General features: G+C 47.1%; 1 protein-coding gene across 4 annotated transcripts in view; it reads left to right on the forward strand.

Annotated features, from left to right (window-relative positions):
• PLXNA4 (plexin A4) overlaps nt 1-13768 on the forward strand; it is a 450677-nt gene that overhangs the window by 286817 nt on the left and 150092 nt on the right. For 2 of the 4 annotated variants that reach the window (XM_027665966.1, XM_027665967.1), the window contains exon 5: nt 6087-6187. In XM_027665966.1, the coding sequence (XP_027521767.1) occupies nt 6087-6187 (101 nt within the window). Of the gene's footprint in view, nt 1-3362; nt 3509-6086; nt 6188-13768 lie in introns of those variants that run through there. The other 2 variants (XM_027665969.1, XM_027665968.1) reach the window with 2 other exon arrangements.

Consider the following 13768-nt stretch of genomic DNA (forward strand, 5'->3'; position numbering starts at 1 on the left):
GGAGTGTGACTGTGGCTGGGGACTTGCTCTGGCAATCCAAAGTCCTCTCTCAGCAAAGATGAGTAGGACAGCTCAGGGAAGAAGGAGGAAGGAGAAGGAGAAAAGGAGAAGGAGAAAAGGAGAAGGAGCAGCACACACACAACTGTTGGTAGAGAGCCTTTGATGAACAAGTATATTTGAACAGGTAATTTATCCAGCCACCCAGCAGGGCATTGACCCCCAGTTTAATTATTGTGTCATTTGTCCTTGACAGCTACTGCTGCTTCCAATTAACGCTCTTAATTAAAGCCCCCAGTTTTCCAGGTGTGTAAGCATGGATTTCCTGGGAAGAGTGCTACGATGAAGAGGCAAAGCTTGGGGGTGTCTGATGAGAAATGACATTCCCTGTCCCAGCGGGACTGGGAACTTATTTACTTATCATGCTGGAGTGGCAGGCTGGGATGAAACCCAGGTCCTCATCTCCAACCCCACAGGATCATCTCCTCTCCCACCAGTTTTACATCCACATGTGTGGGAGTCCTGTTTCTTACCAGTGTCAATCACATGGGCTTCAGCTCCCCTGGGCTTTGCTTTTCTGTGTTCCTGCTCTTCACTGAGTTTGTAGGTCAGACAATAAGGCACAAGTATCAAACAGAGGAATTTTAAGTCCCTTTGTCCATAATTCAGGCCAAAATAAAACTGACATCTTGAGGTGCTGTGCAGGTGACAGAACATCCTCACTGATTCTGTTCAGGGTGCAGAAATGGTTCCTCCAGTAGTCTCTCAGGTTGCTCTTGCCTTGCTCTATTTAATAGACTCTATTATCATGAACACTCTTTTCAAGGTTTTGAAATCAAATAAGCTCCACTCTTAATCTTCCTGCATTTTTGGGGGGCACTGACTGAATTTCAAAAGATAGCAGCATTCCCAGAACCCACATGGCTTGTTCAGTGTTTTGGAAATGTATCTTTTGACTGTTGGGAAGGAAATTGGCTACTTAAGATGCCTTTTTGTACATTTAAATTAACTTAGTCCATCAGACTGAATAAATCCTGCCACTGTATTAACATCCAATTATAACAGCAGAGATTGAGCAATGATTCAGGTTTTGACCAGAATGTTGGCAGTTTAAGGGGAGAAAGAAGCAATGTATATTGAAATAAAAGAGTCAGAAACGGGAGCCAGAAAATTACGACTGAGCACATAGCAGGAGCTTTTGTGAATATATAATGGCAGAAGTGGGAGCCAAATTTCTAACAGGATTAGCTGTTACTGTCCATCAGATCCAAACCACTCAATCATTTTGTTTTAAATGACTTTCTGTAACTCATTCATATTAGAAATGGAGGGTAGAAGGGAACCTGGGAGCTGGAGAAGCTGCAGTTTGGAAGTTAGGCTGGATCAGAGGTGAGATGATGTCTCCTGAACTAGTAGGTGAGCTCTGAACTGTGCAGCAGTTTGTGGATTTTGCCAGATTTTTCAAGATGTCCTTGTGAGCCAGAAGGTCAGGAATGATTTCTTTGGGATCCAGTGAATGGATGTGTTGATGCAGTTAAATATCTCTTCAAATCCTGCTGCAGAAAGGGCAGCTGGACCTGCTCATTGTTTTCTTGCTGCCCTTGAGAAGGACATTGGAATCACTCATCCCTTGTCCACCCCTGGCTCTGGGATCTCACCTCACTCTGGATAGAAAATGTGACAGAATGATAGAAAGGTTTGAGTGGGAAGGGACTTTAAAGCCCATCCAGCCCCACCCCCTGCCATGGTCAGGGACACCTTCCACTATCCCAGGTTGTTCCAAGCCCTTTCAACCTGGCCTTGGACACTTCCAGGGATTCGGGGGGGGGATGACTGCTCGGGAAATGCCAATCTAGGAGATGATCAGAGATCATCTGTCCCTCTGGTCTGCTGCAGAAACAGCCTTGGAAACACAGCAGCTCCTAGATGTCCATCAGGTGTGTGCACAGGCTTCTATAGGAACCTTACTTTTATACCTTCAATATTCCAAAGAACCCAAAGTCTAAATATGTTGTATTTAATAGCTTAGTGTTCGATATTCAGGTCTCCCCTGAACTTCTTGCACTGACTTAGATGTCACAAGCCCACATCTTCAAAGACACTTAGGAAGCTTCTGCTTCAGCTGCATGAGACCTCACTTCCAGCTCCAGCTCCCGTTGATAAAATGTGCTTCATCACATATGGAATCACAGAATATCCTGAGTTGGAAGGGACCCACAGGGATCATCCAGTCCAACTCCTGGCCCTGCACAGCACAACCCCAACAATCCCACCCTGTCCCTGAGCGCATTGTCCAAACACTCCTTGAGCTCTGTCAGCCTTGGGGCTGTGCCTTCCTGGGGAACCTGTTCAGTGCCCAACCACCCTCTGGGGGAAGAACCTTTTCCTAATATCATATATTTTCCTAAGGTATGGGATATAAGTCCTTAAAACAACAGGCGTCTCTGTTACATCCATATATTGCTCTGGCACAGTGAGGCCAAAATATCAGTTAAGCTGGGACCACCTCCAGAATTTAAATTACTCTAAATTGGCTCATAGTGCCCCAAAATTAAGGACACTTTGCTTTTGTTCATCCTCTGACTGCTGAAACCCTATTTGTGTTTGGACAACACTCTCAGGCACATGCTGGGATTCTTGGGCTTGTCCTGTGCAGGGCCAGGAGTTGGACTTGATGATCCTGATGAGTCCCTTCCAGCTCAGGATATTCTGTGATTCTGTGATATTTGCTGCAAAACGTTGAATCCAAGTTCCACCCCAATGAAAGACCCTCACTGATGTTGGGAAATAACCTTGAAAAGTCTGTCAGGCTTTCCAAGGATGGAGAAGAGGTGGCAGGAGTAATCACAGCCTGGTTTACCACGGAGATTTCAACCTTCAGCACTGTCTGGTCCCTTCGTTGCAGTCAATAATGTCAAGGTTTTGTAATTGGGAGGCTGTGTGGACTTTTCCTTTTCCAGATATTTTAGCAGCAGCATAAAAAACTGACTGTTCCCTGGAGGGCCACGGTCAGTTCTCAAAACTTTCAGCTTGAAAAGCTGAGCGGAATTAATTAGAGTTTATGTTCCAAAAAGGAAAATAAGACCTCAGATGTGCCTTATTTGCTTGATGTTCTTTCTCTTTTCAGCAGACGACCCTTAGGTGGCTTCCCTTTCAGTTGCAGCTCCTTTGTTTTTTTGTAGTTTCTTTCTGTATTAATTAGAAGGTCTGACACTTACAGCCCGAGACATTTACCAGCGTGGGGCAGTTTTAATTAATCTCGCAATAAAGCTGCTTGAGGTGAACTCATAAAGGGTCTTAGACAGCAGGAATAACATGTCACAATGCAAACAGTGACACAGGACACACTCTGGTGGGACTGACAGGCTGGGGAAGCTCTTACCACACATCTGTGGTTCTCTGGGACAGCAACACAAGCAAGGTGTGCTCCTAAACTAACATATATCCCACAAACTACCCTAAATACACTGAAAGGAAAACACTTCTGCAAAGATGAAGATCTGGATTCCCAGTAGGTTCCTCTCGACTCTGAAAGGAGCTTGGATATCCTTTGATGACTAATTAAATAATAATAATAATAAAACCTACAGAGACCACTTTTTATCTACTCTTTTTGCAGCAATTTGCAAACAAATAGCAAATTTCAGTCCTCTAGGACTTCTCTCTTGCACATATATCATAGCCACAAGTGGCTTTTGAGTCAGAACATTCAAACCCAACATCTTCAGACGTTTGAAAAGTGCATGTTCTGATCTAAACTTCTTAATCAGGGCTCAGTTCTATAAGACAGACGTAAACGAGCTCAGAGATGAGAAAAACTACCCCCAGCTAATGAGGACCAAATCAAGCAGCAGCATATGTTAAACTGAGGGTAGTTTGGGGAGGAACTGCAGAGCCAATCCCAACCATGTCCACAAATTTCTAATTCCAAAGGGGAGATTACACAACCAGTTACATCTGGATCGAGGAATGGCAGGTTGACAGTCTTTCATAACTGAATTATCTGCCTCTTCTTCGAGTACTCTGGTGGTCAAGCCAGGTGTGATCCAGGAAAAATAGCGCACAATGTATTTTTCTTAGGTAGAAGAAAGAGGTGGCAATGGCTGACATAATAAATTATAAGGTCTGCAACTCTTGATATATTCTTGTAAAAAATTCTATGTATTTTTGGAAGTTGGATGCAACACGGACTGTTGGGCTCAACAAGTCTGATTGGGTGTAATCCTGGAGCATAACATTTATATTTGATGAGCATTTTTATACCTTCTTGACCTGAAGCTTAAGGAAGCTGGAACAACTGCATTCATGGCCAAACCATCTCACCTTTGAAACTTCTTGATAGAATCACAGAATCATGTAGGTTGGAAGAGACCTTTAAGATCATCTAATCCAACCATTAACTTCTCACTGCCAAGTCCACCATAACTACAGAAGTTTGAATGACTCCATCCCTCTCTTTATCTTCTCACTTTTGCTGCTCTCTCTGTCCTGGTTATGTTCTTATGCTCATGGTAATAGATTCAGTTTGAGAAAAGTTGTTTTGTGTTGGGCTTTGGTTGTGTTTTTTTTCTCCATATTCTCACATTTTTCATTAAAAGCTTTCAGTTGGTTTCTGTGGGTGACTTGGCACAGGAAGTGGTGCAATGATAAATAAACCCCATGATATTTCTACCTGAAGTTTACTAAAGCTGCTGCCACTTCCCAAAGCTCCACATTTTCAGCATTTGTTCATAGGATATCAACTACCACGTGGGACTTGTGTATAGGGGTGAGAAAGACAATTTCTCATACAAACAGAAAAGGTCTCCATACACAGCTGGAATTTTGCCTGATATATATTTATATTTAAAATTAAAAAAAAAAAAAAAGCCGGTTCTTGGTTCATTCACGGGTGGAATCAGGATGGATCTTAATCTGTCACTTCACAGCTCAAACTCTGCTGAATGTTGTGCCAAGTGAAAAACTGTCACCGGGATCCAGGTGTATCCCCTTGTCATTTGTCATGAGTAACTGTTCTGCAGTTTACAGTTGGCAGTTCTCAGTGGTGTTTCATCAGGATAATACCACACTATATCATCTGAAGGAATAAACTCTCCCTGCTGACAGGAGCTGGGGTGAAGACACCAGCAATTGACTGGATATTAGAGAAGCTCTCTGAAGTTTACTCAGTGGAAAAGACACTATCAGGTCATCGGGCCCAAATTGTGTGTTTGGCTTCAAAAGATCTAAGGGGCTTGCAAAACCCAAGAGGAATCAAAAGGCACTGGTCTGTGAGACAGGAGGTCAGGCTGGGCAGTCCCTTCTCCCTTTGAAATCTCTCACTGAAATACTTTAATTAAAAAGGAAAAATGAAAGAAAAATAGATAATAAAATGCAGCGTTTTGGCAGTAGATGGGTGTTTCAGGTCCACATCTGATGCCTTTTGAGCTGCAAAGGCAGGGTGACAGCAAGGAAATAGCCAGCCTGGTAGGCTTGGTCCTTTTCCTGCTGGGAGCAACCTCTCCAGGACCGGGAGAACTGATGGTTGGGAAGATGCACAGGCAATGGAGAGTGGAGCTAATGCTCTCCTGGGACCAGGAGTGGTGGTGGCAGTGGAGACTGGTGGTGCAGGAGGTCATGGGAGGGAGGTAAAGACAACATAAGACCTCAGTTCTCACAGGAATCCAGAAAGCAACAGGACCCACAACCAAAGAGGGAGAGAGCACTGAGATCCAGTGAGCTGAACTTGCTGCAGAAGATCACACCTTGCTTAGTTGTCCCAAGGTACAAGGTCCCCACAGCCTGCCTGATGTGCTGATTCCCTGGGAAACTGTGCAAGTGAGGTCATCTGGCAATGAAGGGTGGAAGGCCACAGGGAAGAGGGGAAGGCCAGAGGGGATGTGATGGTCTGGACAGGGATTGCACCAGGCTGAGCTCTGGAGCAAACTGCATCCACATCCCCCAGGCCTGCCGAGCTCTGCATAGGTGCCCCTCATAGGTGTCCCTCTGGGAGGACAGGCACCAGGGGAAGAGGACAGGGAGGGTTGCACCTCCATCAAGTCATTATGGGCTGTGAAAAGCCTGACAGGTTGTCCCTTTTCCTCCTGCAGCTCACCCGGGTGCCCGTGGAGTCGTGCAGCCAGTACGAGACCTGCAGCGAGTGCTTGGGCTCAGGAGACCCTCACTGTGGATGGTGTGTCCTTCACAACACGTAAGTACCTGTTGGTGCTGGTCACCAGCCCAGCCCTGCTTTTCCACCGACCATCTCCCCTCAGTGCCTGTGGTAACACAGGGTAGAGATAAAAAATGATGCCTCACCTGAGCCAGGTGAGCCGAGGAGTCCCCCAGGTACCTCCAGCAAGGTCTCTGGGACTTTCTGGGGAGGGCTTGGTTTAACTGGGAAGGATTTTTTTGAAAGGCAAGGGGAAAACAGGGTGGTAGAGACTGAACAGACCTCCTCCATCACGTGATCCATGGTGTGCTGACTGCACCAGGAAAGCACCTGTCCACCCTGAATCAAACCCTCCAGCAGCCCTTCAACATTTACCTTGTTTCCATTCCTTAAGGCAATTTGACTTTGACTGGGTGCCCTTGTCTCAGCACCTCCAGCTTTCCACTGCTGACCTGAACCTCTCCCCTTTTGGATTTGTCATGATCTCCAGTGCTCTTAGAGAGGAATCAGATCCCTGTAAGCATCATGGGCTCCACTCTTAGTTAATTTTCAAGGGGACCTTGTGGTTTGCATGTTTGCTGTGGGAAAGTGTTGGCCCTGAAGTTGGGTGTTTGTCCTGTGTGGGCCAACTCAGCTGGGCCAAATGAGCACAAAGGGGTCAAACTGCTCATTTGGTTTAGCTGGACAGGATGAGGAGAAAATGTGTCTGTGTACATATTCTTGGGCTTCTTTATAGAAGGGACCTCATTTCACTATTGTGTCGTACTGGCTCATGCTCCTCTCAAGCAGCACTGGAGCCAGGTGTCCTCAGGACTGGGATATTGGCTCGCTGGCTTTGTTTTCTTTAGGATTTTTAACGATGTTATTGATCTTGAAGTTTCCTCTCTTCAGCCTTTCCCTGCCAGTGCTCTCCTCCTGCAGAGAGGCCTCTGGCAGAGCCGTGGAGAGGGAGGTGTCAGGTTGGCTGAGCTCCTGGCTATGAGTGGCAGGGTGGTCTCATCTGCCAAGAACCTCTCAGCAGAGACAGTGGCTGCAAAGTGCATTGGATCTGTCCGCCCAGATGTCTCCAGCTGAGCGTAGCTCTGCAGGGGGCTGTCACTCCAAGTCTCACAGTGTCCTTGGCAGCCTTGGAGGGTTTTTCTGATGGACACTGCTGTTGCAGTGTGTCTGTCTTCTCCTGCTAAGTTCCCCTCCAAGTTCTTCCTGTTGTATCGCAAACACTCCTGGAAGACGCAGTTATCCCAGTTGAAGTGATGCTCTTGCTCTCTCCTTTCTAGAGCAGAAGGGAACAAACTTGTGCCATATTGCAACCTTCTGTTAATCCTCGTCAGCTTGTGTGACCCTCACCCAAAACCATGGCAGTCTGTTTAATTTCAGATCAGATCTTAGGGGATACATCCCAAAACATGTCCAAAAACGTGACTCATGCTCTGGAATCATCCAAGGGATCCTTGGCAAACCAATCCTGAGTTGTGGCCTGGTCAGTATGAGCCCATAAAACTTTCATGCTGCTGACCTGAGGGTATTTCCATTCCATGTACAACTCTGTAGGATGTCTCCATCCCATCTTACCCTGCATCCTTCCTGCAGAACCCCATGTATTTTGCCCTCAGTGGAGGACAAGCAGCATAGGAAAGGGTGAATTTGGCCATTGATTGTACCACAGCAATGCTGGATATTTCATCTCCTTCCATCCAGGGTCAGTGGCAGGGAGCAATCAATACCTCCAGCAATAAATCCCCAAAAGGAGAGAAAAGGGGCAGAGAGAACTGCAGGGTGTGCAGCAGCTCACTGTGAAAGAGTATTAAAAATTAAATGGCTGGTGATGAGTGGGATTGGCAGCATTGACTTGGTGAAAATAAAAAAAAACCCACACCTTATAGACTCAATCCTTCAGGGCCTCACAGTGTGGACCTGGCTGATGGTTCATCCCTGTGCCCTCCTCCCTCTGGCTACTTAACCTCTGTTTCCTTATCTGAAAAAGAGAAACACCTTCTATTTATGTGCATTTCAGGAGGGTCACTGAGATTAATTCCCTGTGGGGTTTTTTGAAGCAGTTTGAAGGCAAATGTTATCAAATCCCACCTCAGTCTTTTCCTTCGCTCTAGTTGCCATTGCAGTTAAGAAATCTGATTTTTAATCCTAGTTTGGAAGGGGCTTTTAGCCCAGCCTCAGGTGCCTCAGGGTTTCTGGGTCTCATTTTCTTCATCCTTTCAGGTAGCTCTGAGAGTCAAGAAGACAATTACACCAAATTCAATAAGTTTTGGCTGCACAGTATATTCAGGGTAAATTACAATTTTTTGAATATCAGAACATCTAAAGATTGTTTAATAGACTTTTTCTCAACTGGGATGTGTCACCAATGACTCCTGCACGAGGATCCATGGAGAAACATTTCCCCTCCTGACTGCTAACCCTTTCTTCTTCCCTCCCAGTCAGGAATCCCAGGGGATTTCCAGTACATGGCTGAATCCAGCCAGGCTGATGTGGGAACTTGTGGAAGGGATGGAGGAGGCAGCTGGGTTGTAGGAACCCATTTGTTAATTGGAGAATGATTCATTTAGATTTCAGAAGCTCTCCTTTTGGGGTTTTATTTCAGTATTTAGTAAAGACTTGGAGTAGAGAAGGACTGGGAACCAGATTGTGGGCAAAGCCATGTGTTCACTCATCTTCTTTCTCCACTATAAACCATCCTCCAGTATAAACCTTCCTCCAGCAAAAACCCAGTTGGGCTGGGGAAACCCATTTATTAATTGGAGAATGATTCATTTAGATTTCGGAAGCTCTCGTTTTGGGGTTTTATTTCAGTTTTTAGTGAAGACTTGGGGTAGAGAAGGACTGAGAACCAGACTGTGTGCAAAGCCATGCTGTTCACTCATCTTTTCCCTCCAGTATAAACCATCCTCCAGTATAAACCTTCCTCCAGCAAGAATTCAGTTGGGCTGGGGGAACCCATTTAGTAATTGGAAAATGATTCGTTTAGATTTCAGAAGTTCTTGTTTTGGGGTTTTATTTAAGTTTTTAGTGAAGACTTGGGGTAGAGAAGGACTGGGAACCAGACTGTGAGCAAAGCCATGCTGTTCACTCATCTTTTCCCTCCAGTATAAACCATCAGGAGGAACAGTGTGGACTGGGAGACAGGGGAAATCTGCTTCTATTTTTTTTTTTTTTTTTTTTTTGTTTCTCCCACACCCGTCTCTCTTATTTTGGGATTTTTGCTTCAGGGGTGAGGCAGCCGCCTTTCCCAGACCCCCATTTCCAAGCTCCCTCCACCTGAGAGGTCTGGGATGCCCGGGGAAGGCTCCCCATCCCTCCTCTCCCGGCCGAGCGGGGCTGTGTGTGCGGGGAGGGCGTTGTGCCAGGGCTCGGGAATCGATTTCCACAGCTCTGCTGTCCTAACCTTACACCGGGAAACTCGAGTCCGCTGAGAGAGAAGGAGACAGACAGACCCACAGACAGGAGAGGGGAGGGGGGAGGATTGATCGGCTGCTGCCCCGAGAAGAGAAGAGCCGATACAGAGAGAGCAGGTCACCGGAGCTTTTCATCTCCGTATCTTCGCCCCGATCTTGTCCCTCCCCTCTCCCTCTCCCCACCGCAGCTCCGCTCCCCTCCCGGGCTCTGCTCAGGGCTCTTTAGGCGGCGATGAATCATTTAGTTGGTGTAAATTGAAAATGTGGCGCTCGGCTGCTGCAGGGGCCTCCCGGGGAGGGCAAAGGGCTGGGCTGGGCTGGGCTGGGAGCAGGGGGGAGGAACCAGAGCCGAAAGATGGCACCGAGGTGCCTTGGCTGCAAGGTCGCAGCAATGTCACCAGCCCCAACAGGGGCTGCAGAGGGGGATGAGAGCAGGGAAAAGTTTTCTGCAAGCCTGGACTGAATTCAGCAGCTTATAAGTCAGATCAGCAGCACTATTCAAAGATGCTATCCAGTATCTGACCATGCCTGAGAACCCCCCTGGCAAGTTGCTTCTGCCTCCATCCATGTGCAGACTACACCCTCCTCTTCCTCCTTTCCCACTCAGGTGCAGAGGGGCAGCAATAGCTCAGGGTCTTTACCCTGAGAGGAGGGATAAACCCTTCAGCAGCTGAATGAGTCCTGGGTAGGTCTAGATGGGATATTAGGAAGAAATTCTTTTCTGTGAGGGTGGTGAGACGCTGGCACAGGTTGCCCAGAGAAATTGTGGATATTCCATTCCTGGAAGTGTCCAGGGCCAGGTTGGAGCAGCCTGGTCCAGTGGAAAGTGTCCCTGCCCATGGCAGGGGGTGGAATTGGATGATCTTTAAGGTCCTTTCCAACCCAAACCACTCTGTTATTCCGTGCACATGCACTGCTCCAAGTGCACGTGGTCACCACGAAGGTTTTCAGCCCTGAATGGTGTCTCTGCTTGTGTTTAACCCCCCATCTGCCAGCAGAGTGGAAATCTGGGGCAGAAGAGCAGCATCATTTTATTTATCACTTAGAGACAGGCAGCATTTTATTGCAGGAAATACACTGACCTTGCTGGGTGCAGAAGGGACCTGTCCCAGGTTCTTTTGTGTTAGTGCCACTCGTAGATTTTGGCTGTGCTGCCTCATTCCATCCTTTTGCAGAGTCCATTTAATTCTGAGAGGAACAACTGAACATACTCAAGCTGTCCTTAAGGGAGGATGCACCCCCAGGCACCAGCCTCCTTCTGCTCTGGAATCTGCCCTTGCTGGTCTGGAGACTCCTTGGCTGGCAGGTCATTAATTGCAATCAGAGAGGAAAACAGTCTCATTTTCTGGGAGAACTTGTGATATTTCAAAACTTCTTTTTTTTAATTCCCCTGGTTCGTAGTGGCCAATTATATTTTTAATAAGAAATGTTCCTGAAAGCTGTTTGGGAGGCACTGATTTCACTTAGTAATTGGAGAATGATTCATTTAGATTTCGGAAGTTCTCATTTTTGGGGTTTGATTTGAGTTTTTAGTAAATTGCTTCAGATTTCAAAATAAAAAGTCATTCTGAAATGAAGCATTACTTTTTTTTTTTTTTCTTCATTAAAAAGGAACATTTGGGCATCTGTGATTTCTTTCTTCCCCAGAAGCCTTTATCAGCTCTGGAGACTGAGCAAAGCAGGACGTCAACAAGCCCTGTTGGTTTAGGAGGAACTGACATTTGCTGCAGAGGGAAGAGGGTTTGTTTGAGCATCTCCAGTCTGTCCTACTGCAGAGTTATTGGAGCCAGGAGTTTGCTCTGCTCTCTACACTCCTCTGCTCATCTCTGAGGAGCTGCTCATGTCCTTTGGGTGTCCTTCTGGCACCCAAGAACCTCACCAAGGTTGGCTTTGCATCCCAGTTCCAGAGGAAGTGCCAGCAGCACTCCCCTACCCCTGAACCATGGGAACAGGATGCAGTGGCCTCCTCTGGGCATCCTCACCCCAGCAATGATACAAGAGTCTTAGATATGGGCCATACCAGTCACCTTCCTGGATCCCTTTGGCTCTGGGTTAGTCCAGGGATGACCAAAATCTCCTACACACAATTCCTCGGGCTGAGCTGACCTTGATGGTGTTTAAGAGACACTTCAGAAGCTATAGGGGAGTTTTTCTGATTCCCCACAAAAGGGTAGCCCTGTTCAGAAGGGGTTTATGCCATCCTCTGGCAGCAGACACCTACCTCAGTGTCTGGGAAGTGACCCTCCACATCCTCCTGCTCTCCACCCCCTTCCCACCTGCCTTGTAGCCACAGGATACTCGTACACCCAGAAATTACAATTCTCCTTTATAACATGATAGGGAGGGAAAAAAGGCACTTAAACAAGTTGTTTTCTAGGGAGTGAGGGATTAGTGCGGAGGGGGAGGGAGGTTTGTTATCCATACTCAGACTCATTGCCAGACCAGGAATAAAAAAAAAGGGAAAAGTTCCAAAGTGCAGCTCCCACTGTCTGGTCTCAGCAGGAAACCCGATAGGATGCTGCTTGCAGAGGCTCATTGATTGCCCCTGGCTTTAACTTTCTTGGTCAAAGTCTTCTGAATCACTAGAGAGTCTCAGGTAACCCAAGCTGCCCACAGATGCTGCAATAAGACCTTTATTTGAAGGGTCTTTTTCTTGCTTGACTTTCTGCTGTCTAAAAGCCTGTGACTGTCTTTCAGGCTGAGGGGTTTTTTTTCTTTCTTTCTTTTCCCCTTCACCTCATTTTTTTTCCTTCCCAGTGATTTCCTCCAGTGCTGTGTGGGGAAGGGGCACTGGGAAAGGCTGTATAGGTCAGGCTTCAGGGACCCAGCAGGGCAGAAGGTTGGAATATCACACCCAGTCCTGTGCCACTCTGAGCTCTAACAGTGAGAAAAGTGTGATTTAGTGACTCTTGCTTCTGATCCTGTAAACCCTCAGCTTCCCTTTGTACTGCCCATGTTGGTTTGTCCAAAGGTGCAAACTGGAGTCCCTCCAGTAAGGCAGCAATTTGCAGGTGTTTTGCATTTGTATGACATGATGAATAAGCCAGAGAATCACAGAATATCCTGAACTGGAAGGGACCCACAAGGATCATCGAGTCCAGCTCCTGGCCCTGCACAAGACAGCCCCAAAAATCCCAGTATGTGCCTCAGGGCGTTGTTCAAACACTTGTTGAGCTCTCTCAGGCTTGGTGCCATCACCACTTCCCTGGGGAGCCTGTTCCAGTGCCCAGCCACCCTCTGGGTCTCAAAATCATGGCTGGGATAATTTTTTTTTTCAGAAAAATCTTTCTGTATTCTTTTCTGCCTTCACATTTTCTTGCTATGGATCAGCTCTTGGTGCCTTCAGATACCTGGGAGACCCTCTACATGCCAAAGGCACATGATAATTGCCTCCTAATCTTCCTAAAGATGGATCAGCCACGTGAAGAACAAATGGCTTCCAGCTCAAACCCTGCATTTCCTTGGAAATCCTTAGTCAGCTGGGCTGTGTTTCCCCACCAGAAGGGAGGCTCAGACCTACTTCAGTTGCTAAGTTCAACATCCCCTCAGTGTGTCTGAGGGATCTGGGTTGTTTCTCATTGCAGCAGGAGATTTCCAGTTACATGATGGGGAGGAAAACAGAAATGCTGCGAGGGAAAGTGACTGCAGGAAATCTGAAGTCTTGGATTTGGTTTGGGTCAGTTGTTTGTCAGCGTTAGTGCTGCCCATGGATGGTGGCAGAGGTAGGAGAGAACCAGCTGTCAGGATGTCTTGTCTCCAAACAGTGCTGGCCTGGGAATCCCTTCCATCTGATAGTGAGGAAAAGTGGAGTCACCTTCCCTCAGCTGGCCTTGGCAGGGAGTGATTCCCACTTTTCTCAGGTAGTTATTGAAACTGGAGATGGCCTTTGGGGCTCTGAACAGAGGGAAGCACAGCAGGGGGGCTCCCTGGAGGGACATCAGCCCTTTCTGCACTGAGCCCAGATTATCTTTAATCTATCTGCTGAGGTAGAGCTAAAGTGCCCATCATTTCACACCTTGGCACTGCCTCCCCTTTGGGGCAGAGGAACTGGCCCCAAATGTGACAGCTCTGCAATGGCCTTTTGAAATGGGATCGGGGCTCTTAGTCCAGAGAGGAGGAGGGAATTCTTGGGACTGAGAGCAGGGCTGTTGACAGTGATAAAGGAGGCTCCTGGGAATCCCATTTCACTCCAGATGGGTGATGACACTGA

The sequence above is a fragment of the Corapipo altera genome, unplaced genomic scaffold, assembly GCF_003945725.1.
Source record: "Corapipo altera isolate COAL_440 unplaced genomic scaffold, ASM394572v1 178, whole genome shotgun sequence".
NCBI lineage: Eukaryota > Metazoa > Chordata > Aves > Passeriformes > Pipridae > Corapipo > Corapipo altera.